The sequence below is a fragment of the Hemibagrus wyckioides genome, linkage group LG20 (genome assembly GCF_019097595.1).
Source record: "Hemibagrus wyckioides isolate EC202008001 linkage group LG20, SWU_Hwy_1.0, whole genome shotgun sequence".
In the NCBI taxonomy this organism is placed as follows: domain Eukaryota; kingdom Metazoa; phylum Chordata; class Actinopteri; order Siluriformes; family Bagridae; genus Hemibagrus; species Hemibagrus wyckioides.
Genome location: NC_080729.1, coordinates 3,930,616 through 3,953,434, shown reverse-complemented (window position 1 = coordinate 3,953,434; position 22,819 = coordinate 3,930,616). Strand labels below are relative to the sequence as shown.

The window sequence follows — 22,819 nt, the reverse complement described above, 5'->3', positions numbered from 1 at the left end:
GACGAAATCAACAGCTTAGCGCTGTGTCTATATCCCAGTCACTTCACTTCAGCTCCAATCGTGATTCCTTGCTTCTTATTCAGGTTTTTGAACGAACAATACGTACGCTTCTTATACAGTGATAGCTCTATTTTCTAGCATAAATAATGGCTTTTTCACAGCAGAATCGGCAGCTGCAATCCAGCAAGACTGACGAAATACGGTAAATTTAGGGTGCAAGAGCACAGCGTGCATGCAGAGATTAAAGTCGCATTATTACCAGTGAAATATTGATTCGTGACGATGTTTTTGCTTTTGTGCAGAGTCTCATAAGTCTCACAACTAGTAGGTGACAATTAATGTTGATGAATGTGGTCTAGGTGTAATGCGTCACTAGCAAGTTTTTAACGAGAACTCATCTGCAGTCATGACTCATTCGCCCCATTTGTTCATTTCGTATTTGCAGTCATGTTTTTAAGGAATTTGGAATGCAATATATTCGGTACATAATGCAAAAAAAAGAAAAAGAAAAAGAAATTTGATTTAGCATACACTTGTTTGTTCTCACTACAAGTGGGTGTTCGGGTTATTTTAAGATTTTCAGCGTTATTTTTTTTTCTGTAGACTTCTGCTGAGGTTCAGGTTTCTGCATGAGGTCATGTGGTAAACCTCAAAAAAAGGGCATTTGTTTTTTTTATGTGATAGTTTCTGAATTTTGCATAATAAATTTCGCCGTCCTTGAATCAACGACCGCTTCACGTTCTCCAGTTCAAGCGAGCTTTCGTTACTTGTACAACATGTCTGGGGTAACTGGTTACATCCGGGACAATGACTAGAGCTAGACTAGATCACTTTACATTTTGCTTTTTTTTCTTTTTTTTTAAATTAAACTTGCTGTAAATAAAACTGAAAAAGAGAGAACATGGCTTCCGAATCAAATTCCGTGTACATTTACAGGCCGTATGTGTCAGGGTATGAATTATGAGTGATAATAGGCTTTCCTCATATCCTGCCAGGTTTCCAGCAGCGGCAGCAGCAGCAGCAAAAGCATGACTCAGTAAAACCAATAGACTCGACAAGAAACACGTGCCCTTTCAAATACCAGCATTTCTTTCTAAATAAGGCGAGTGTTATTTACTGTAATGAAGATGTCCTGGAGCATGTTTTAAGCTGAAATTCTCTAACGGTTGCTAACACAGGGCCGGGTTCGGGTGCGTGTTACAGGAGAACGTCTGCTAATTATTCTGACGGCTCATGACTGTAGCGGGTTTCACATTTAGATCAACAATGACTTTCAATTACCCTTTAAAAGATTCCAGTTGTTTTGTTCTGTTTTTTCTTGTTTCCCTGGCTGGGGAATTCAGATTCTTCCATTTTCATCGATGCCAAGTCTTGTGTTATTTCATTGTACAACAAATTATAGTCTTCCTTTTTTCACAGCCAGCCAGGAGCCACAAACCACACATCCAGCCTGCTAAACAGGCAAACAAGTACACACATACACATACTCTCTCTTTCACTCACACACACACACACACACACAATGCAATAAGTGTTTATTTTGACCAGAGGCCATACAAGTTTTTTTTTTTTTGTGTGTGTCTTCCAGCAGCACAAAGAATTGATAGCATATTTTTTTTTTTGCCATGTAGAAGCCTAGGAATGAGAGCCATGAGGATAAGAGATGAAGATCTAAACAAAGAGCACAGCAAATTGCAAGGACGTGAATGAAGAGGCCTCTTGGTCTGTCCTCTCGTCCAAGTGATCATAGTATCTCAGAACCCCTCAGCACCTGCCAATTAGGGGCCCGGGTTAATAACAGGTTAGCTCTGGCCAAGTGGTGGTGGTGGGGGGGGGTTGAAAATGAGAGGGCCTCAGAAAGGAGCAGGGAGAGTTTTGTTGTTTGTATCGTAAGTTGTCCAACCCCCATTAAGCTACTCATATCCAGGTGTACATGAAGAGGGGAGAGCGAGGGAGGACAGAGGGGAAAGTTCTTCTCCTAACACCTCATATAAGTTCACAGGCCATGACTGGGTTATAGGCTTCCAGATATCTCTGTTTTGCTTTTACACTCCGAAATTGGTGAATGACATCCAACAGGGTGAAGAAAGCGCACACACACACACACACACAAGGTGACCTGAGGCCTACTTAATCATTATGTGAACTTCAAAGAAAGCTTCCGGGATAAAAGCACCATAAGTCTCCTCGCTCATGCAGGAAGGAGCGAGGCGGGTCGAGAAAAGGCAGGGGGCAGAACGTACGGACACCTACGAGAGCAAAGAGGAATGACCGAAAGAAAGGAAGAAAAGGAGGAGACAGCGTCCTCTGATCTCCTTCGGTGACGGCTTTACAGGAATGAGAGAGCAAGGCCAGGACAGCATTACTTAATGAACTCATGATGAGGACCTTTGATGTCCACTACAGCGAAAAGAAAGAAAGAAAAAAAAACAAAACACCCACACTCCTTTCACATTTACACTCATTTTCTGGAAACGGAAGAGAGAACACCAGTCGCATTTTTTCCCACGGAATGACAAAACTAGATGAGCGATGAAAAATGTGGAGAAATATGGAAAGAGTTTCACAATCGGAATTCAGTTCAGTTTCTTGTCGATTTTGTACCAGATTCTGCTGCAGGTACAAAACACTGGCTTTCAGCATGAATAACGGAGCAAAGTATCCAAGGTCCACACATGAGTCAGTGTTAGGTGTTTTCTACACACCTTTAACAATAAGTAAAGGCAGATGGGTGGGACGTGTGTAATAGTCTCCGTGCATTGCGCAGTCTCTACTCATACCATGGTCTAACTCACCCTTAGTGTAGTCTTACACATGATGTACTTGATGAACTGAAAGATAAAACAAAGTACCATTATTATTATTTCAAATGGCTGTATTTACAATAACAGGTTAAGCTTATTAAAATTCATGGAACCGCCACCTTTTACGATTATTACACGTCAGGCTGTGAGATGCAATAAAATCTTGCCAATAAAAACTGTAGGCCTACAATTAAAGAAAATAAGCTTCAGGTCTGAAAGAACATATTGCCGATGCTCTCGACGCTACGCCGTCCTTCATTTGCTGGATTTTAGACAAGCCATTTTATCAACCATGGAGATATTAAACAAAATACTCTGACATGGTCCAGACTTTGGTTGTCTTTGGTCTGCGTGCCATTACATCTTTATGCATCCTACAAGTCTCACACATTTAAGTCACATGGTTTCGAAGCCTGTGGTGTGGTTTGGGGCAGATATTTATAGAGCGGAATTCGGGTAGAAACCTAAAGAAGAAAAGAAACATGACATGGTTAAGACTGAATCTCTCCAAGGTGAGTTAGTGATTTTGTTCACTTGATTAAAAGATGTATAATAATGACGGTTGGATAATAATATTTTTATGGATATTTTGTCCCTTTATTTTCTGCATCTTCACCCCACATGCCAGGATTGAATCGAAGACAAAGTTATTTCATTACAAAATATTGTTTAATCATATATTATTTAGCTTTCTTTTTTTTTTTTTTTTAAAGTTAAGTAGCAAAAGACAGAAAAGCAAGCCACAGCATGAAAAGAAAATCTAATAAGAAAAATCCATTTGATCACATTTGTTCTGAAAGAATGGATAGATTTCAGTACTAATATTTCAGCAGATTAATTACAATCAATGAAGTGCTCACATCTGGATATCAATTACCAAACAAACAAACAAAAAATTCCCCAAGGTCTTCCAGTCAGTTTGCTGAGAAGTGACCTGGTGCGGTTTGAAGTATTCGCTCTCCCCATCTGTCTGAGAGTGTACACTCACTTATTCCTATAAGCGAATAATCACTCTCAGCTGCTAATCGTCTGCTCCCTGCTTCAACCTCCTCCGTCACGTCCCCTCCGAACGAAATAAACACAAACAAATGTTGCCAGCCTAAACAGTTCTGTCTAGCGGCTGTATAATCAGAGCTGTTTAAATACTGTGCTGTATCAGCTGCAATGGGTTACAATTTTATAAATCTCTATACGTACTGAGATTCCAAACAGGAGATCATGCTGCAGTTCTCTTATGATGGATATCTGGAGTTAACCGCAACAGACGAACAGGCAGTCGTGTTTATTACAAAAAAAAAAAGAAAAAAAGACAAGACATGAGAACGCCCCACATTATGTCTTTATATGTGTATGATGTTAGATCAGTTTAGATTAGGGTTAATTAAATCAACTGGTTGTAGGACATTTCCGGTTGCGCCTACACATAGGAATTTTGGAATTCAGGACAGGACAATTCCATCTGTGAATTTCACACCTCTTTTAACCCCCTGTGCATGCCTATAAAACCTGGGAATTAACTTTGCACCCCTGGGACATGGGGGATTTAGTGAGTGAAGATCCGGATGAAGAATTATTGTGTTAGTTAGCTGCTGAAAAAAATACTGCAAAATGTGCACCATCGTGATGTCGCGAAATCACTGCTGTCCCTGGGAAAATGAGGGCGGAGCTTACCGTATATCTGATCAGCCAATCGCAAACTTGATCGTATGGCATCGCTATAATACAGGGCTGGATATATGAGCATCCTGAGCACCTGAGACAAATAGAATGGCCTGAAAAAGAAAACACTTTCTGTAAGCATGTTTTCTGAATCAACAGGCAACTGCCAAAAAGCTTTCCTGCTTCTACAAGAGTACCCAGGAAGTCATCCCCATTTTTTGGTCTTTGTTTCATGTTGCATGCATTGTTACAGACTAAGACCTAACTAACATTTGGTCTCTAGGGAACAAATACATTGGATTGGGAAAAGACCTTGGAGCTTTACCTGGCCTGGTAGACTAGTTTATCCTCTAATGCTAGCTAGCGTTCTAGTGAACTGTTACTGGGTATTATTATAAAAACAAACCTAGCTACTTAACGTTATTTCTTAATGTAGTGTTAAGGTTGATGCTGAATTTCTTATTTTATTCAGAGCACCGTATGGAAACAAAGATTATTGGCTGATCAAAATCTAAACTCCAGCCTTTTTGACCCAGGGACATTAGTCTACCAGCAAAACCAGGGCAGAATCAGGAGTGTGCCAACTCATCGTCCCAGTGTAACAATGAGTGAGTTGTAAGGCAACATGTAGAGAGAGAGAGAGAGAGAGAGAGAGAGAGAGAGAGAGATGCATACCAGGGATGTAAATCATGTGAAAAAGAGATAATGACAACATTTCTGAGTACACTGTAGTCACTAGCAGGCTAAATTTGTCACATAAAAAAAACCAAGGTAATAACACTTGGATACTGAGAGTGTCAGTAGAGTAATTTACATCCCTAAGGCATGCACAAGAAAAAAACATTATTTCCATTCCTCCAAATCTGGTAGCAGTGGGTGTGGCAGGCCAGGAAGGCAAATGAGACTGTGCGAAGTGTGAGAAAGTGAATAAACTATTCTGGAAGGGTCCTTCCTGGATGACGGGAGCAGAAGAGGCGCTTTTGGGCCACCTGGGCAGTAGAGGGGTTCAGTCGCTTGGCGCTGGGACGATGCAGATGTGAAGGAAGTTGTCTGGATGGCTGAGGTGCTCGCTGAGCCACTGGATGGGCGTCTCAAACAGCGGCTCAATGCCATGAATCACCACTTGGTATTTCTTTGGATCATCTATTATAGAGAGAGAGAGAGAGAGAGAGAGAGAGAGAGATTATTGGATGAACAGATGAACTGTGAGTGACTTATCAGCCTGTCGGTCAGTGAAGTGTCCATTTTCCTCCTTTTCTAAATGTGCCTGCAAGTCCTCCATCCATCATTTTGTCTGAAGAACAGGGGGGCACTCAGGGGTTCAAATGGTCACAGACAAGGACTAATGAGTCTCCCTCTCCTCCAGTGAGTCTGTGCATGCTCATTTTTTTAAATATTGAAAGTAAAGCATTTCAAATTTCTTCTGAAGAAGAAACAAATGCTGTAATATTTTACATATACGTTGCTTTCTGGATTACAAGCTGGTGAGGGAAAAAAAAATCTGAGAATCTGGCCCGGGTCTCCTGGATAACGTCATGAATAGCTCCAGTGTTTGTGCTGGAAAAAGCACAACAGCCACTGTCTCTCAATCATCTTTCCTCATGACGATCAGCGCTGAGCTCATGCTGGAAAGTTGAGGGTGAATGCTGGAGGCAGGAACATTAGCCCGCTGACCTACGGGAAGGAGGTGAGGTTAAGCAGCTAATGCAGAAGGGGGAGAGCAAAACGCCGACTCAGCCACCGACGTGTACACTGGATGACCTTCTTCTACTGCTGACCCGAACAGTGATCGGCTCCAGCTTGAACCGACCCGTCCTGAGGCCTATATCCTGTACGTGTTCCACAAGTTTCCACCGAGGTTCGGGAAACTTAATGTTTCCGTCACCAAGCTCTGGAACGAGTTTCAAGCATACAGAACGACGGAACTGACGTTTCAATGAGTTGCTGATTTACAGCAGCACAAGAAATTTAAAGGAGCTTAAGACCGGCTATTCTTATTTTAGCGATTTTACTTTCCTGTGTGAATTTGACTTCAGACTAATAGCATTTTACATGCATTACTACATCTCTATTATCATTTTAAATACATTTCCAAAAAACAAAACACTAGCAATTGTTTGATTGTTTTAAAAAAAAAAAAAGAAGAAGAAGGAGGGTTGGTCATTTTTATCAAGTTCATATTTGACCAAAAAAAAAAAAATGACACTACCACAATAGTGATTCCTGATCCACGGAAAAACACAGACTTTTGGATAAGAATCTAGAAAGTTCCTTGAAAATATAGCCCAGGAACTAGAGCTCAGTCTTGGTTCCTCCAGTGGAAATGTGCTTGAGCTCTTGAATTTCTTTTTTATTGTGGTGAATGTTTTATAGGGTTAAATCTAAATGTGTATCCTGGACCCGAACTCACATTATTTTCTTTTTAAACACCTTTTACGTTCAGTGAACTGCTAATTTTTTTCCAATTCAGGATAACATCTCCTATATTTTCTGCTTTATTTTGATAATATCTGAACTGGTAAGTATGACCTACAAAACCACACTTCCGTGTGTTGTACAACTATTGTACAATTTCAGCAAATCAGTATCACAGTGCCAGTGCTGTACCAGAAACATATACATGACATCATTTATTATGACACTGATATTATATCGCTATAATGGGCCTATAGGATGAAAGCTGAAGATCATATCGTGGACGTTGAGTCATCCACAGTGTTGAACATGTTGGCGATTGACTGTTTTATGGCCAATTCTCATCCGAGTGTTCCGCCGTAGCAGCCTGTAATTAACACCCACACCCAGACACATACACACGCACATCGTGTCTTGGTAATCAGACTCCATCCATCAACCTGTGACAACTTCTAGCTATAAGCCATGGATTGGCCCTGGGGTTAACGCTAGGGCACCGAGAGCGAGAACAACGAAGGAGACACGAACAGGATAAAGTTGGCGTCAGACTCTTGAAGGCCACACCCTATTGTCCACTCATACCAAACTTTAAATTTAGTGTAAAGCAAGGGGCGGAGCTCGAGCCACTCATTATGACTAACAGCCTGACTGTTTTAATCCCAAAACTAAAATACACATACACATCATAACAAGATAACCGTTATAAGGGCGGTTTGGCCGTTAAACACGGCCCAACACTGAGACAGAAAGGTTAAACGGAAGTAAATCAACGAAGAGCCAAAACAGGACTATTTAACGACTACTCACGATAACCTTATCTATACGTTATCAGAGGGAATAAAAACCATTTATGACATGTCGATTAATCGATCTCAAACGAGCTGGATCTGTTCAAGAACTGATTCCAAACAGATTCCTTTTCAGACGGAGAAAGTAACAGGAAGAGCCGCATAATGTTCCGCAATCGTCAAACCACAATACCTGAAAACAGAGAGTAAAAGTTGAAGGGCGGTGTAACAGCTTTTCTCTTGTAGTTAACTCTCATATTTTCTCTTTCGGAGGGTGGGTGCCTTCCCCTCAAATCACTCTCAGTATGACACAAAGGGGGAATTCACTGAGAGTAAAGAAATAACACGGTCATACAGTGGATCCTAAAGTCAGCACAGACACCCACACACACACACACACACCCACCCACACCCACGAGATCCATCAGCATTTTCTTCATGGACCATTTTACATTTTTAACAGTGGACTTATATTGGCGGATTTCACTGACAGTGTGAAACCTGGACACCGTTCCAAGGTGAAATAAAAGTGTTTAAAATGACTGGTCTTTGTAAATGTGAAACCAAACTGTGATTTAATTCGCTGTCAGATTCCCTCCGTCTCTCACCCCATCAGCGTTTTTGGTGTTTATTTGCATCGATATTGTTGATATTGACAGCACATGACTCATTCACATTCAGCTATTGCTTTTCCTGGTTCAAGTCGTGGTGGATTCTGAATACATCCGTGGAAGCGATGGGATGCCGGTTCCTCACAGGGAACCTTATACACGCGGTAACACATAGGGACAATCTGGTTTAACCACACCACCTACTGACAGGTTTTCAGGATGTGGTAGAAACCAGAGAGAACATGGGGGAACATGCACAGAAAGCACCCCCCAAACCCCAGACAGTAACCTGAACTCAATTGAATAAGAGAAAACGCTACTGTGTGCCAAGATATTTATGATGCTGCTGTTCCACCAAAAAAGGATGCGTCAATACCATTACTAATAACATGTACTGGTCCAATGCTGTGCTCATTCACTCATGAAGAAACAAAACCGTTCAAAATCAACCAGCGCTTTTTGTGGTCAATACATAAACCGGGGAAAAAAAAACGGGAGCTTTTTTAATCTCTCCGATTGATTAATACTAGTAGATTACTCATTTCGGTGTTGGTATCAATTTCGTAGCGTTCCAAAAAACATGCACTTGGTCTGAAAAGAAACGGGCTCATGGTAGGAGTGAAGAATTATTATTTCGGTGAGATTTTTCTGCATGAAACTATACAGCACGTAGTCTGAAGACAATCAGGTCAATGCTAATTAAAGTCATCAGAGCTTTTTTTTCTACCCACTAGTTTTCTTTTCTATACATTTTGAAACCGGTAACACTGAACCCAATGAGAATGGGTCCCTTTAGTACACGACTGGGTAAAAATTTCTCAGTATTCGAAACCATCATGCTGTGCAGGCGGTTGAAAGTTTGAGATTTCACAACACCTGTTGACTTCGTTTACTCAGAGTAAGTGGTGACATCGCCGAAACAGGAAACCGTAAAAACCAGCGGGAAGGGATGTGGCATCAGCGGCCCGTTGACTGTAGGCACAGATGACAATGGTCACACAGCACCGCAATAGAGCTGTAAAAATGCTTACACCTGGACTGAATGACACAGCCTTCCCTCGGTGAGTAAGCTTTCTATAGAATTACAACTTAAATAAAATGATGGAAGGATCGTCTTCTTTGAGGCCTATACCTGGAATGCATTGACAAGCACCAACAGCTCCGGTTCTACTGAACAGTCTTACTACTTGTTTATCGAAGTTTTCTCGCTTACAAGCAGAAGAGGCATAACAGAACTGAAACCTGAAGTCATGGAGTACAGAGATGAACTGGCAACACAAAAGCCTAATCTAGAAGGGAGTACGTCATGGTTATTCCTTCAGCGTTTTGCTGGGAGAACACAGCCTTTTTGGAGTAAACAGTCATTTTATCTCTGAATAAACGTGGATATTTTTATCTTATTAGCGCTTATATGAGTGGGAGATAGGTTTGTGTCTAGAGAACATCCGTCTATTCAAAACTACAGCTTGTGCCAAGCCAGTAGACTTGGAGGTCTGGTTCAACACCATCACAAATGAGGCCACAAAAAGCTGAAAGCTTACTTTTTTTTGACGTGTAAACAATATGAGTATTCAATGGAGCGGTTTGTCATTTTGAGCCTCCTCCCACCTGCTTGGTTAATCAGTAAAACTGATTGCAGTAAAACTGCTGACACATCTTCTGCTTGGCCCCACCCATCACCTCCTCCTGGACCAATAGATTGCTGAGATGAGTAGCACATCTATGGAAATGAGAGCTAAAAGGCAAAGCTACAGTGCTAAGGGTCAGGTTTTTTTGGCAATTAATAGACTTAACAACTTAAAGAAAAAAAAAGATCCAGGGGAGGAAGGTGTGAAAAGTAAAAACACAAACAATAAAGAGGGAAAAATGAATTAATTTGTGAAAAAAAAATAATAATAATAACAACATATATATATATATATATATATATATATATATATATATATATATATATATATATATATATATTATATATAAAATTAATATATTAATTAATAAAATAATATAAAATTTAATATTATATATATATATATATATATATATATATATATATATATATATATATATATATATATATATATACACACACACATACTTTTGATGACTGTCACAGACTGTAAATATTGTGACAGAACTATAATTGACTTTCTAATGATCATTGCCATAATGGAGTTAGACCTATTTATTCTTTGTTTTTATGGTCAAATTTAATATTTTCTCCTCTTTCGTATGTTCTGTGTTTTTTTTCCCTACCATTTAATCTGAAAATTCTAAATTTTTACAAGGATAGTGCAAGAGCACACAAAACTGTACTGCCAATTTACTTCTCTTAAAATAAATAAATAAATAGATAAATAAATAGATATATAAATAAATAGATAGATAAATAAGGTGGTGGAGGTTCAGAAAGAAAACTAGTTACTGGAATTGGCCGATATGGATTCTCACATATGTGATGAAGATTAAAACATCTGGCAATACTTCAGACGCAATCATTTAAAATAGGATAAAGAGCTACAAATATTCATATAAAATATATTTTAAAAAAATGTCATAAAAATATAAGTATTCATATAAACTGTCACTTCAAACTTTTGCTAAGGCAGAAATATGTTCTAAGACAGACTCTTCATTCAACAGACATTGAATCATTGGATCCAGATGCTAATCATAAATGCCAAAGGAAAAAGAAAAGGCCTCAGAAAAGCAGCAAGTTTAACTGCTTTCTCTAGCTGTGCCTTGAGGTCGATACATACAGCACACTGCGGTGGAGTGCTGCAGAGCCGAGAGGCCAAACATTACAATGTTCCTGCTCAAGCATGGCCAACACTTTATTTGTTCAAACCGCAACTCCTCGTTTCTGCCCATTTACACGGCCCGAGAGGTCGAGCTGTATGAGCTGTACGCGCCGAGCACGAAACACGGCATTTAGGATGAGACGCTGTGAACCCACAGCAATTCTGAATAAATCTGACTTGTTTATTCCAAGCTGTAATGCTGTTCTAAGAGTGACCCTTTTCCACTGCTATGGTCTGAGACGATCAGCAAAATACTCCGCGCGGCGGACTGGAATGCCCCATCTCTGTCACACACACTCAGCCCGAGAGCTCTGAAAGAGAGCACGCTCTTAGTGTGCTGTGAAGATCGACAGCTCAGTAGTGATAAAGACTGCACAGAGGTGGGTGGGCCAGCTGTAGGTTTCCCCACTAAGAGCGTAGGCTGATGTGAAGGTCTGATGGGCGGGGGCTTTTCTGAGCAAATCATTTATTTGAAATAATACCACCATTGCTCAGTTTCTTAGACCATGGTTAAAAATATTTAAAAATAAAACAAACAACAAAAAAAAATCTTTCACTGTTCCGACTGACTTATAAAAGCATGGGGATTTCTCAAATCTCAAAGACTGGCTTGTTGACGTTTTGAAATCTCACATGCTGAAAAGCGTAGGAGATGGTGCACTCGGCTGCATGTCTCTGCTCATCCACTTAAAACTGCTTACAGCTAAATGAATAGAGTGCTCTTTTGTGTCTGAGGCCAGATGCTAATTAACAGCAATTGTTGATCTTAGCATTGGTGGGCGAACAGCATTCTTGGCCCCGTCTTGCTGTTTTCTCCGTGGGAATCCCCGGCTAAATTAGCCCAGCGTGTTGTACTAAGTCATCCTTGAGGTTTTGCTGACATCAAAGCTGTTCCATGAGCTATAAATATAAAATGTACGGGAAGGGATTGGTTGACCACTTATCACCAGAAAATACAGCATTACTCCTCAAAAGTTACATCCATTAGACACGGGAGTCACAGATTATCCTGTATTTGTAAAGAGTGTATGAGGCAGAACTCTATTTTCCCCCCATGATCTAAACACACCACTTATCTGCGTCCTCCATCTCCTCCACATGGAAGTGAAGGAACCCAAACAAACAGCAAAGGCACTTTCACTGTAATACCACTGCTGGGAGAAATGGAGAGCGTGTATGTGTTTTCGTCTGTGTGTGTCTGTGTGTGTGTAGTGGTCCCTTTACTTTCATCTGCCGTTTCAGATAAGAGGACAATAGCAGTGAGGAACACAGCACCCGCAGATTGGACAGCCTGCATGGTGGAACACATCTGACTTCCTCTGAGGAGAAAGCCACACAGCTCCTGTTTTGGCTCTGACCCTTATTCATACCTCCTGCACTCTTTCTTATTTCTTCTGTTTTCTTCTTCACTCACTCTCTTTGTCACGCATATCTATAATCTTCGGATTAAATCTGAGAAGGGCTGCTGCACAATAAAAAAGGATGACGCTTTATGGCGTTTCTTTGAACTTCTCGTCAAACAAAACATCTTAGAAAATACCATCGTTTACCATCAAACACCAATGTGTGTGTGTGTGTGTGTGTGAGTCTAAGTAACTGTGATGACTTACCATCCTGACATATGGCAGCAGGGACCATCTCTTTGAGCAGATCTCCTAGGGTGAGAGCGTGGCCTTCGGAAGAAACAGGCCGGAACAGCTTCTGGATGAACGGCCTGTCACTCAGCGTCTACGGCAGAGACACAAATAGTCAATGGTGATGTGCAAGTTCTTCCAGCAGATCTTTACACTCTCTCCTATTAGAAATAAACAGCAACCGGGACAAATTAAAGGAAAAAGCGGTGTCTAAACTAAAGTTGAATCCGAAAGTGTAATTTCTGATACAACATTTCCTCTTTAAGAACAAATTAACAAAAAAGGTTCAATAAATAAATTAAAAACATATAAACCTGCCAAAACTAATGGGTCCTTAAGCTCTAATATGGGTTCCATGTGTGGATCAATTCCTCATGCAACAGCCCCGAGCTTGCACATTTGTATTCAATTGTGTTTATAATTTTGAAATACTCTTCTTGTTCACATGAGCGTCACTGATCGTGTGAGAGTTTCGAAAATTAATGTAGAAATGAATTCCATATTACAAAGAGTTCTCGCTGTGAATAAGAAAGAGAGCAGACCTCGGTCATGATCATTTCAGCAGAATAAAGAGATGATTTTTTTTTATTTTTTAATGCCTTGTTAGCTTCAATGGCTATATTATGGCAAAAGTTTGAATGTAGTTAAAACAGAGTGATATTCAATAGACAGGGTTACATTGATATGCAAGATAGCAAGAAGGGTTTATATAAGTTTTTTGAGGTTTATGCTTGTTAAGAAGTTCAGAATCTTGTACGGTGGAGCTGTCTTGAAGATATTTTCTAAAGTGTCTTCTGAATAAAATTTCTGCTCAGGGCAGGGCAGTGGAGTAGAATGTGTTTTACTGATGTAGGTATTTTGCAGGCTTGACATAGTGGTGGTTCTTCCCCTTTTAGCAGGTGGCCATGGGTGAGTCTCGTGTGGCCAATGCGGCACCTTGTGTACACTGTTTGGTCAAGTCTACTTGAAAAGTGAGGGATTGGTTTCCTGTGGATAGTAGGGTTAATTTCGTGTAATTTAGCAGAATAAAGAGAATAATCCTAATGCTCTAAATGTCAGGACGCCAGCAAGAGACGTAAAAGGTAGTCAGAGTCAAGTTAATAAACCCTAGTTGTTTTGAAACTCAACGCCGTTATCAGCCATTCTCTTTTAAGCAAAGCAATCATTTCACCGATTCCCGAATCTTATAGCCTGAGGAGAAGCAACAAGACTGACTGTACAGCACAGTAAAGACACCTCTTTTTCCTGATTGGATAGACATCTGTATCTTCACTACCGCTAGAACTCTGATCAGATATTTTATTGACATCGCTAGAACATGAGGAGCCAAAAATTTTGATAAGATCAGCTTTAAGTGACATTTACACCAGTAGCTAAAAAAAGAAGAAAAAATAGCAGTTTTCTTTCCAACTCAGTAAGTCCATTTCACAGTTGCACTCCCTTGTTCCCCATTATCGGGCAAGTCATAGGAGAAAATGATTAACTATTCGAGGATTTGTAATCGTACAGATGTGCCAGATCCGCCCCCGGCTGCAGGCTGAGCGGGAAGCCGGGGATCCCCACATCATCGTGACAGGGCATGCGTTATCCAGCTTCATGCTTGTACTGTGCCATGACTAAACAGTGTCTAGCAATATTTGTGTGAGAACCGGATTCATCCTGTGTTGTAACCAAATCCACAGAGGGATCCACAAAGGAAAAGTCCTTTTGTTTTCTTTTAAAACAAACAAACATATAGCAACAACAACAACAACATCCAAAAATATTCAGTGAAACAAACGCTGAGCGAAGTGCAGTTACAGTACATAAAATAAATATTAGAACAGAAATGCAAAAATGAATATTAAACCGAGGCTCTTCAAAAGCCTGAGTAAAAAGATTTTACATCAGTTATAAAAATTTGTATGATCGCTAGAAGAAAGATTTGCATACGCAGGAGGGTAAAGGATACATTTCCATGTAGATTAGTTTTTCAGTTAGGGGACTAATTATAAAACTGAACTTTCTGACAGCTGTCTTAAATTACAGTCTGTGTTCATTTGCATTAGAAACAACTTCGAATGTGAATTAAGAAAGCATGGTTGGAAATAATAATAATAATAATAAAAAAAGAAAAGCTCCTTCCATGCAAGGCCTTGCCTTTTGAACTCTGAGGTGTCGAGTGTTGGACGAGGTTCAGTTTTTCTCGCCGGTTTCACATGGAGTCAGCGACCGACAACCAGCAGGCTAACTAACAATACAAGCCAACGGTGTGAAATAGTGTGAAAAGGAAACCGGCTACATGGATGGCTCAGGTGTTGCAGCTGTAACTAAAATCCCCGAGCTCCAGGAAGAGAAGGTGGCTTAGGATGCGTCGTTGCGAGATCGCCTTACCAGAAAACCTGACTCACCATGCGAGTTAGCGGCTGCTTGCGTGAGATGAACTGTAGGGCCTGAGTGGAGAGAGTGCGATAAGTGACAGCTACTTTGATGCATTTTTAAAAGGGCACAATCAATTATTGAGCACAATACCGGCATAGAGGCCTATTAATACTGATGAGAAGTGTGATACCGCGTGTGCAGACACTTTCTTTTCAGTTCCCAGACACACAAGCTGGCAGAAGACCACATGTGCAATGAAGCGTTGTTAGTCTTTATCCGAGCACAGGGTGCAAGCAAGGGTACGCTTCAGACTGACCTTTTGTTCCCAAATAAAGATTCAGCTTTTTGCTTGAAAATCCTACTGCAGAAATTTTTACTTCACATTATGGCCATGTGTACCCTAATGACGTGATCCCAGATTGTACTATAAACCTAATAAACTTCAAGAGGGTCGTCACGAGGTTGCAAACGTTTTTAAAATGCACACTACATTTTGATGCACAAAAAGTCATTTAATTTACACACAAAGGCGTGCACACACACTTTCGCCTCAGGATAAGAAATGGACCTTGATTCAGAACTGTAAGCCATTTAAGGTCACCTGATATCACGTGACATCGCAGAAAAAGTCAGCATGTCAAACCGTCGGGAAAAATGAACTGGCAGCAAATATTTTTAAACAATTAACTTATAAAAATATGTAAATAACAGAAAATATTAATTATTAATACTGATTAGTCTTATTTTACTTGCACTGTATTGCCAATGCACATGAATGTAATATGGAGTTGTACCGCCCCTTTGCAGCTGTAACAGCTTCAATTATTCTGGGAAGGCTGGGAAGGTTTAGGAGTGTGTTTATGGGAATTTTTGACCCCATTCCTCTAGAAGCGCATTTGTGAGGTCAGACACTGATGTTGGATGAGAAGGCTTGGCTCTCAGTCTCCACTCTAATTCATCCCAAAGGTGTTCTATGGGGTTGAGGTCAGGACTCTGTGCAGGCCAGTCAAGTTCCTCCACACCAAACTCACTCATCCATGTCTTTATGGACCTTGCTTTGGTCACTGGTGTACAGTCATGTTGGAACAGGAAGGGGTCATCCCCAAAATGTTCCAACAAAGTTGGGAGCACGAAATTGTCCAAAATGTCTTGGTATGAAGCTGAAGCATTAAGAGTTCCTTTCACTGGAACTAAGGGGCTGAGCCCAAACCCTGAAAAATAACCCCTGAACTCAATGATTTGGAGGGGTGTCCCAAAACTTTTGTCAATGTAGTACATATTTCCTCCAAATATTATATTATATTATATTATATATCATATCATATCATATCATATATAAAATTAAAATTGTGTTTTTTTCCAAATTGTTTTGGATCGATCCAGTGCCACCGTCTGAGATGAACTGAGGAAATAATCATAAGCTTAATTATCAGCAATTATAAGCTTAATTTTAAACAAATTAGGTACGACTCAGTAGAGCGGCGAAGTCAGATACTTGGCTTGACAATTAATTATGTACATCAGTACAGCACAGTGCGTCTCTGTGGACCTGTGGCTGAATCTCAGATGTATTTCTACACAGTGCATGAAGGCACTCGTTAGGATGTCCAGCTCTAACATTCTATCCTATGAAGGTTGCAAACAGGAAGCCATTTGGAGGCAGCTTCACCTGAGAAGACGGCAGATTAAAAGTGTGATGTTGCCTTGTTTAAACCTGCCAAGAGTAACAAATTTTGGTTGGCGGGCAGCCACTATTAGACTTTAAGCGGACATTTCTGTGCTGGTAGAGACATGAATTCAGTCAGAGTTAATCAGGACGTCTGCGTGACAGCGGCTAACCAATCAATTTGCAGTGTTTATTTATTTTGAGATATATCTCAGCATGACTCGCATGATACCTGGACAAGGAAGGTAAACAGATGACGGTCGGCATAGTAACAGTGTGGAGGATTATGGGTAAATTGGAAAGCCATTTAAATTAGAGAAACATTAGGAGCACCATCCCTACAGATTACCTGTCATGTCTGTAGTCTTTATTTTTATTAAGCGCATTCTTTTTGCTAGAAATTTTTATGTATAATATATTATTGATGCTTTCGGTGAGCATTAACTGAAGTATGTCAGCTTTGTGTAAAAAATCTAAAAGGTATACAAGTCAAAACAGAAGGTTGAATCAGAAGATTTATATCATCCTCAGGAAAACGTTGCTGTGTACTTTGCAACTGTAATAAAACATCACTTTAGAAAGTATTTTCAAGCTCCAGGCCTACTCCACCTGGATCTACGCTCAAAGCAAATACGAGTTAATAAATAAACAAGCGGAGTACGAGTCTAGTTTAAAGGTTTTCCAATATTATGAGCGGGCGGTTTGCAATTCCTTCTTCAATCATTTAGCATCGTCTCCAGGGACCCAGAAGAGGAAAACTAAAGAATAAACATGCGCCAGATGTCTTAAATCAAACGCCAGCTTTCTAGACAGTGAAGTCTATTCCAGGCCTAAATAATTCCATCAGTGATGATTTCATATTCAATAAATACTACAAGTTTTCTTTTCTTTTTCTCCTTCAAGACAAGCTGCAAAAACACAGGCGAGAGCGCCATCTACTGGCGAAGTGTGTACTGCAGTGTGTAAATCCAATTCGTCATGGTGGTTATAAACTTCACTTCAGTATATGAGACAAATTACCTGGTATATCCTGAAAGGAACGTAGCGAAAGCCGCCCTCCTCCGTTGGATATTCCATCAGCTTGCGGTTCATGGCCCAGAACTGGTCAAATTTATCTGTAGAAAACAGCAAACATATGTATTTACTAAAATACAACAAAAAACACCTAACTATAAATTCCAGGGTTAAAGGGTTTCTGTTCATTTGGATCAGGATCATGTTGATTCTCTCACATCCAAGTGCAGAGTGGATGTTCATAAGCGATGTTTCCTTTAATTTACTGTTCCTGTACTTTACATTTCTGGCATCCCTTATGGATTTAATCTCATTTTATACTCAAGCATTTGTGGGTTAAGGGCCTTACCACATCCCACTAAAGTCCCTAAAGTTTATTATTTCCCAATAACGGTTTTTTTTTAAGCATTTTATTCCTCTCATACACAGCCATTTGCTAATGAGTGCACCGTTTTTATTAATGAAAGACATCATGCTTTTTATCTATTTATAGTTACATTTGACTATCCCAAAAGCAAATGATTGCTTATATGATTAATTCCTTATAAAAACAACGTATGTCTCTCATTTAGCATTAATAAGGGAGAAAACAAGCAAAAATAATCCATGAAACTTTTACTTTGTTGGAGATTCCGTCCATAAACATGGAATAAAAGTCTTTTCACCAAATCACATATCAGACCCTTGTTAACGTGGTGTGTCCAACTTACAATTCCCTGTTTAAGTGTTACTATAAAAAAAATTATTATAATATATGTACACTCTGGACACTTGTCAGATCTTCTATTAAAAAAAAATTAAACAAACTGACCAATCAGAATCGAGTGTTCAACACTGTAATGTACGATAACGTAGAGATATAAATCTGGTTCGTGCGGGAAATCAGCGGGAGCGCGTCGTTATTTTGGACTTGCTGACGATTTTGTTAGACTGCAGCTGGTGAAAGCAGGAAATAGCAGAGATGAGTCTCAGACGGTGAATTAAGTTACAATCCCAGGCCTCCTACTGTAACTTTCACTCCTTTTTCCTGTGCTGGTTTCCCTCCCTGTCTATTCTTCCTGTTCTATGGAGACATACAAGGTCAGCTTGTTTATGACATGCTTCCTAGCTAACCTCCAGCGAGACAGTTGTACCCTGAAACTCTGTTCAGCCCTTTTCACTTTCTACAGTGAGTATTTTCATCTTAAAATTAGATAACGAGCTGTTTCTGTTCTTCCCCAAGTGTCTTGCTTTAGCTTCTGCTAGTCTCAGTTTGGAGTTTCAGCAGTGCAGGTCTCTTTCATTGTTTGTCCCTTTTTAATACACAAATTTATGCTCTAACCCTTAACAGAAACAACATGACGGACGTTACTAAGGAAGGTACATAACTCACCGTTCTGCAGGCCCATCCACAGCTGCTTGTGATCTTTTTTCTGCATGTCGTTGATGACCTGGCCCTTGTGCTTGAATGCGTCTGCTTCTTTAATAGTGGACATAAAATGAGCTTCTATGACAGCGTTCGAGGAGCAGCGGAGTAAGTCCCGATCAGGAAAATGCTGTAACGCGCATCATAATGATTAGATAAATAATTACTTGGCAACTGCGTTAAAAAAAAAAGCAAGCTAGTGTGAGCAGATTGCATACCTTAAAGTGCACAGTGATGCTCCAGGGGAGAGCCGTATTTGAAGCGTGGAGATCAAATAACACGCCGATTGGATAGTGCCTATAAAACACAAACAAATACCCGAACAAAGGGAATCAAAACAGAAATAATATAACTGAAGTGCAACAAGAATCATTACTTTAATATTACAAACCCTTGTCTCTGCTGCCCCCTTGTGGAGCACATGTGTAAGTGTTTATTATAAACTTATCGCTGAATAACTGACTACTTTCATCTGAACAAATGAAGCACATCACATGCAGAGATTCAGAAACTCTGATTTCCTACCATTTCAGAGGTGTGCCTTCATATTCAAACCACATTTCCTCTACATCTTCAGCTTTGACAACTTTCAGAAAGTGCTTCTTGACCTTGTCGGTCACTAGTGTCAGATAACTGACCCGCGGAAGGAGGAGCTACAGGAAGGAGGATAGAAAATTATTACGCTAGCTAGAAAACAGTCATGGCTAATAATGTACCAATCCCAGGCTAATAGACAGTGCTTGTGATTCTCACATAAAACGGTTCTGCTTCTCTCTCCGTGACTTCGTCTGGGTAAAGTGTGAAGCATGCCGGTATCCGGCCGAACCACACATCTCGAAGTACATCTTTGTCATCTGCCATTATCGCAGCCCTCCAGGTGACACATATGATATGTTCAGGTTTACCACTGTTGAGAAAAACAAAAAATTACAAGTAAAACACAGGTCACTGCTCAACATGCTATTTACACTGATCAGTCATAACATGACCACTGAGAGGTGAAGTGAATAAGACTCATTATCTCCTCGTCATGGCACCTGTTAGTGGGTGGGATATATTAGGCAGCAAGTCAACATTTCATCCTCAAAGTTGATGTGTTAGAAGCAGGAAAAATGGACAAGCGTAAGGATTTGAGCGAGTTTGATGAAGGGCCAAATTGTGATGGCTAGACCACTGGATCAGAGCATCTCCAAAACTGCAGCTCTTGTGGGGTGTTCCCGGTCTGCAGTGGTCAGTATCTATCAAAAGTGATCCAAGGAAGGAACAGTGGTGAACTGGCGACAAGGTCATGGGCGGCCAAGGCTCATTGATGCACGTGGGGAGTGAAGGCTGGCCCGTGTGATCCGATCCAACAGACGAGCTACTGTTGCTCAAACTGCTGAAGAAGTTAATGCTGGTTCTGATAGAAAGGTGTCAGAATACACAGTGCATAACATGCCAGGGCTAAAGGGGGACCAAGACCAATCATAGGCAGGTGGTCATAATGTTATGCCTGGTTGGTGTATAATAACAAAACCACTTCCTATGATAAACGTCCTCCATAAATGCATCACAATGACAACCGATACTCTAAAAATACTTCAAGTTTGATGATTAGTAAAGTGTACCGCGCTTCACCTAGGTCACTTCTAATAATTCATTTGTCCGCGATGTGATTTTTCTAACACAAGCTACAAAGTGGAAACGCACCATTCTGATCTAAACTATGTCCCTAAGCATGACTGTGCTGCATTCTCGAACTTTATCCGCTACTCTACAGAAGATTTCTTGGTAACATGACATCGCCGGAAAATGGTGAATGGGAAAAAGAAATGAGTTGCGTCCCCAGTCACTCATCCCAAATAGTAACTGAGGTTGGATTTAGTGTGTCCCAAACATCTCAGATGATCTCAGATCTCTCTTTTCGAAGCGTGTATCCTTGACTACCCACAATTCAGTCTGCGCTGAAGTTCTGTGATGCCAACTTCAACCTGCGAACACGGTGGATGAGTCCAACATCAGCGATACGCCTTAAATATCGAATTATATTGTATCACTGTCGTGTATGATTAATAACCGTGTGAATCAGAGTACCATCTTCTTCTTTTTTAGGCAGCAACGTTCTCTTGTTACGTGTTAACACGTCCCCGTACACTAACGTGTGCACCTTTGTGTACACAACTTTAGTATAATTATTGAATCTGGACACAGCATTTCTTTCTATAAGGACTTATTATTATTAAGTCCTATTATCAAGCGTCACTGGAGTCAGACCCCGTGACGTCAGAGCAGGGGATACAACTTTTCACAGAAACAGATCTAAACACGACACTTCATATCGAATATACTGAACCATTAAACACATTTAACGTGAATTTAGTCGTGAGTTCTGCATATTATGAACATTAACTTAATCTTTACTTCATAAAATTAACTTAATAATGCATATTATGAAGTTTAACTTTATATTTGGTATAAAGTTATACCAAATATCACCAAATACACAACACTCTATATTTCTAGTAGGCTAATAAGTTACAATAATAATGTGTAATTAAATGTATTTATTTATTGTAGCTATTTATTTCACTTATTTTTTTTTACGATGGAATGTAAAACAAGGTAGGTGTGGCACAGCTAGCAGGCTAGTTAGCCGAGTAACTAACAACAAAAACACGTTTCCTAACTAGAGCTCGATAAATAAACAGACGTGTTTTTATTGTCGAAACTAAAAACTATACGCGAAACGTTGTTTATTTACCAAATAATTATTTTTTTTAAATTACGGTCTGTGAATAAAGAGCATAATAATGACTTTAGAATGCCTATGCAGACTGCTAGCTAGCGCGCTAAGTAGCGGAAGAATTAACGCTCGTTGAACCTAAATGAAGCTAAGCTAGCCGAAGCTAATTAGCCTAGTTAGCTCGCGCGCTTACCTACAAGCGTTTCTTCTTATCCGCAACACCCCGAGCCTCCTTTACTTACAAGCGGTGCGAAAAATAATAGAAATATCTGTATACATGGCTAGTTAGAATTATTCGCGAAATATTTACTTCTACAGCAAATACTAAACAACTCTGTTGTAGATTCGGTTGCAGGTTTTAACTCGGCTAAAGCTAAAGGAAGGCACCGAAAGCTAGCTAAATACATTGGCAGCGAGGTGTCAAGATAAGACCCTGGGCGCGTCCCAAATTGCTACTTGTTCCCTATACAAGTGCACTACTTAGGGTGCGTTAGACGGAGTGCATCACACACTACCTAGTCAGATAAGTACCGATTTTGGATTCAGCTCTAGAGTCACTTTTTTCTTCTTCGCCAAAGTTTTGGTAACCTGTAAACAAGATGGATGTAATACCCCCATCTAGAGGTCGATGTCCGGAACTGCAACTATTTCCAAAGTTTGAACATAGACCGATCAGGCATAATATTATGACCACCTGAGTAATATTGTGTTGGTCCCCCCTTTTGCTGCTAAAACAAAAGCCAAGGCATGGACTCCAATTGATCCCTGAAGTTGTGCTGTGGTATCTGGCACCAAGATGTTAGTCCTGTAAGTTGCGAGGTGGGGCCTCCATGGATCGGACTTGTTTGTCCAGCACATCCCACAGATACTTGATGGGATTGAGATATGGGAATTTGGAGACCAAGTCAACACCTCAAACTCATTGTTGTGCTCATCAAACCA

The 22,819-nt window shown here is 40.2% G+C and overlaps 1 protein-coding gene across 3 annotated transcripts; it reads right to left on the bottom strand.

The window, feature by feature from the left end:
- Positions 1-3,484: 3,484 nt before the first annotated feature.
- atg5 (ATG5 autophagy related 5 homolog (S. cerevisiae)) lies at positions 3,485-22,305 on the bottom strand. Of its 3 annotated transcripts, none has more exons than XM_058418837.1 (8): positions 22,075-22,305; positions 19,909-20,062; positions 19,681-19,808; positions 19,374-19,452; positions 19,123-19,285; positions 17,757-17,851; positions 12,686-12,803; positions 3,485-5,606 (listed from the first exon to the last, which is right to left on the bottom strand). In XM_058418837.1, the coding sequence occupies exons 2-8, from the start codon at positions 20,014-20,016 to the stop codon at positions 5,470-5,472; spliced, it is 828 nt and encodes a 275-aa protein (XP_058274820.1). In that variant the 5' UTR covers positions 20,017-20,062; positions 22,075-22,305; the 3' UTR covers positions 3,485-5,469. The 3 variants fall into 3 exon arrangements, with proteins under 3 accessions (XP_058274820.1, XP_058274819.1, XP_058274821.1); XM_058418836.1 differs by having other exon boundaries at positions 22,071-22,304; XM_058418838.1 differs by lacking the exon at positions 22,075-22,305 and adding an exon at positions 21,086-21,496.
- Positions 22,306-22,819: the final 514 nt, after the last annotated feature.

Bases quoted from the DNA above. Each gene is read 5' to 3' on its own strand.
- atg5 (XM_058418837.1), bottom strand. From the start codon at position 20,016: ATGGCAGATGACAAAGATGTACTTCGAGATGTGTGGTTCGGCCGGATA. The intron at 19,809-19,908 runs GTGAGAATCACA...TCCTTCCTGTAG, and splicing joins GAGAAGCAGAACCGTTTTAT to CTCCTCCTTCCGCGGGTCAG. The intron at 19,453-19,680 runs GTAGGAAATCAG...TGTGTTTTATAG, and splicing joins GAAGGCACACCTCTGAAATG to GCACTATCCAATCGGCGTGT.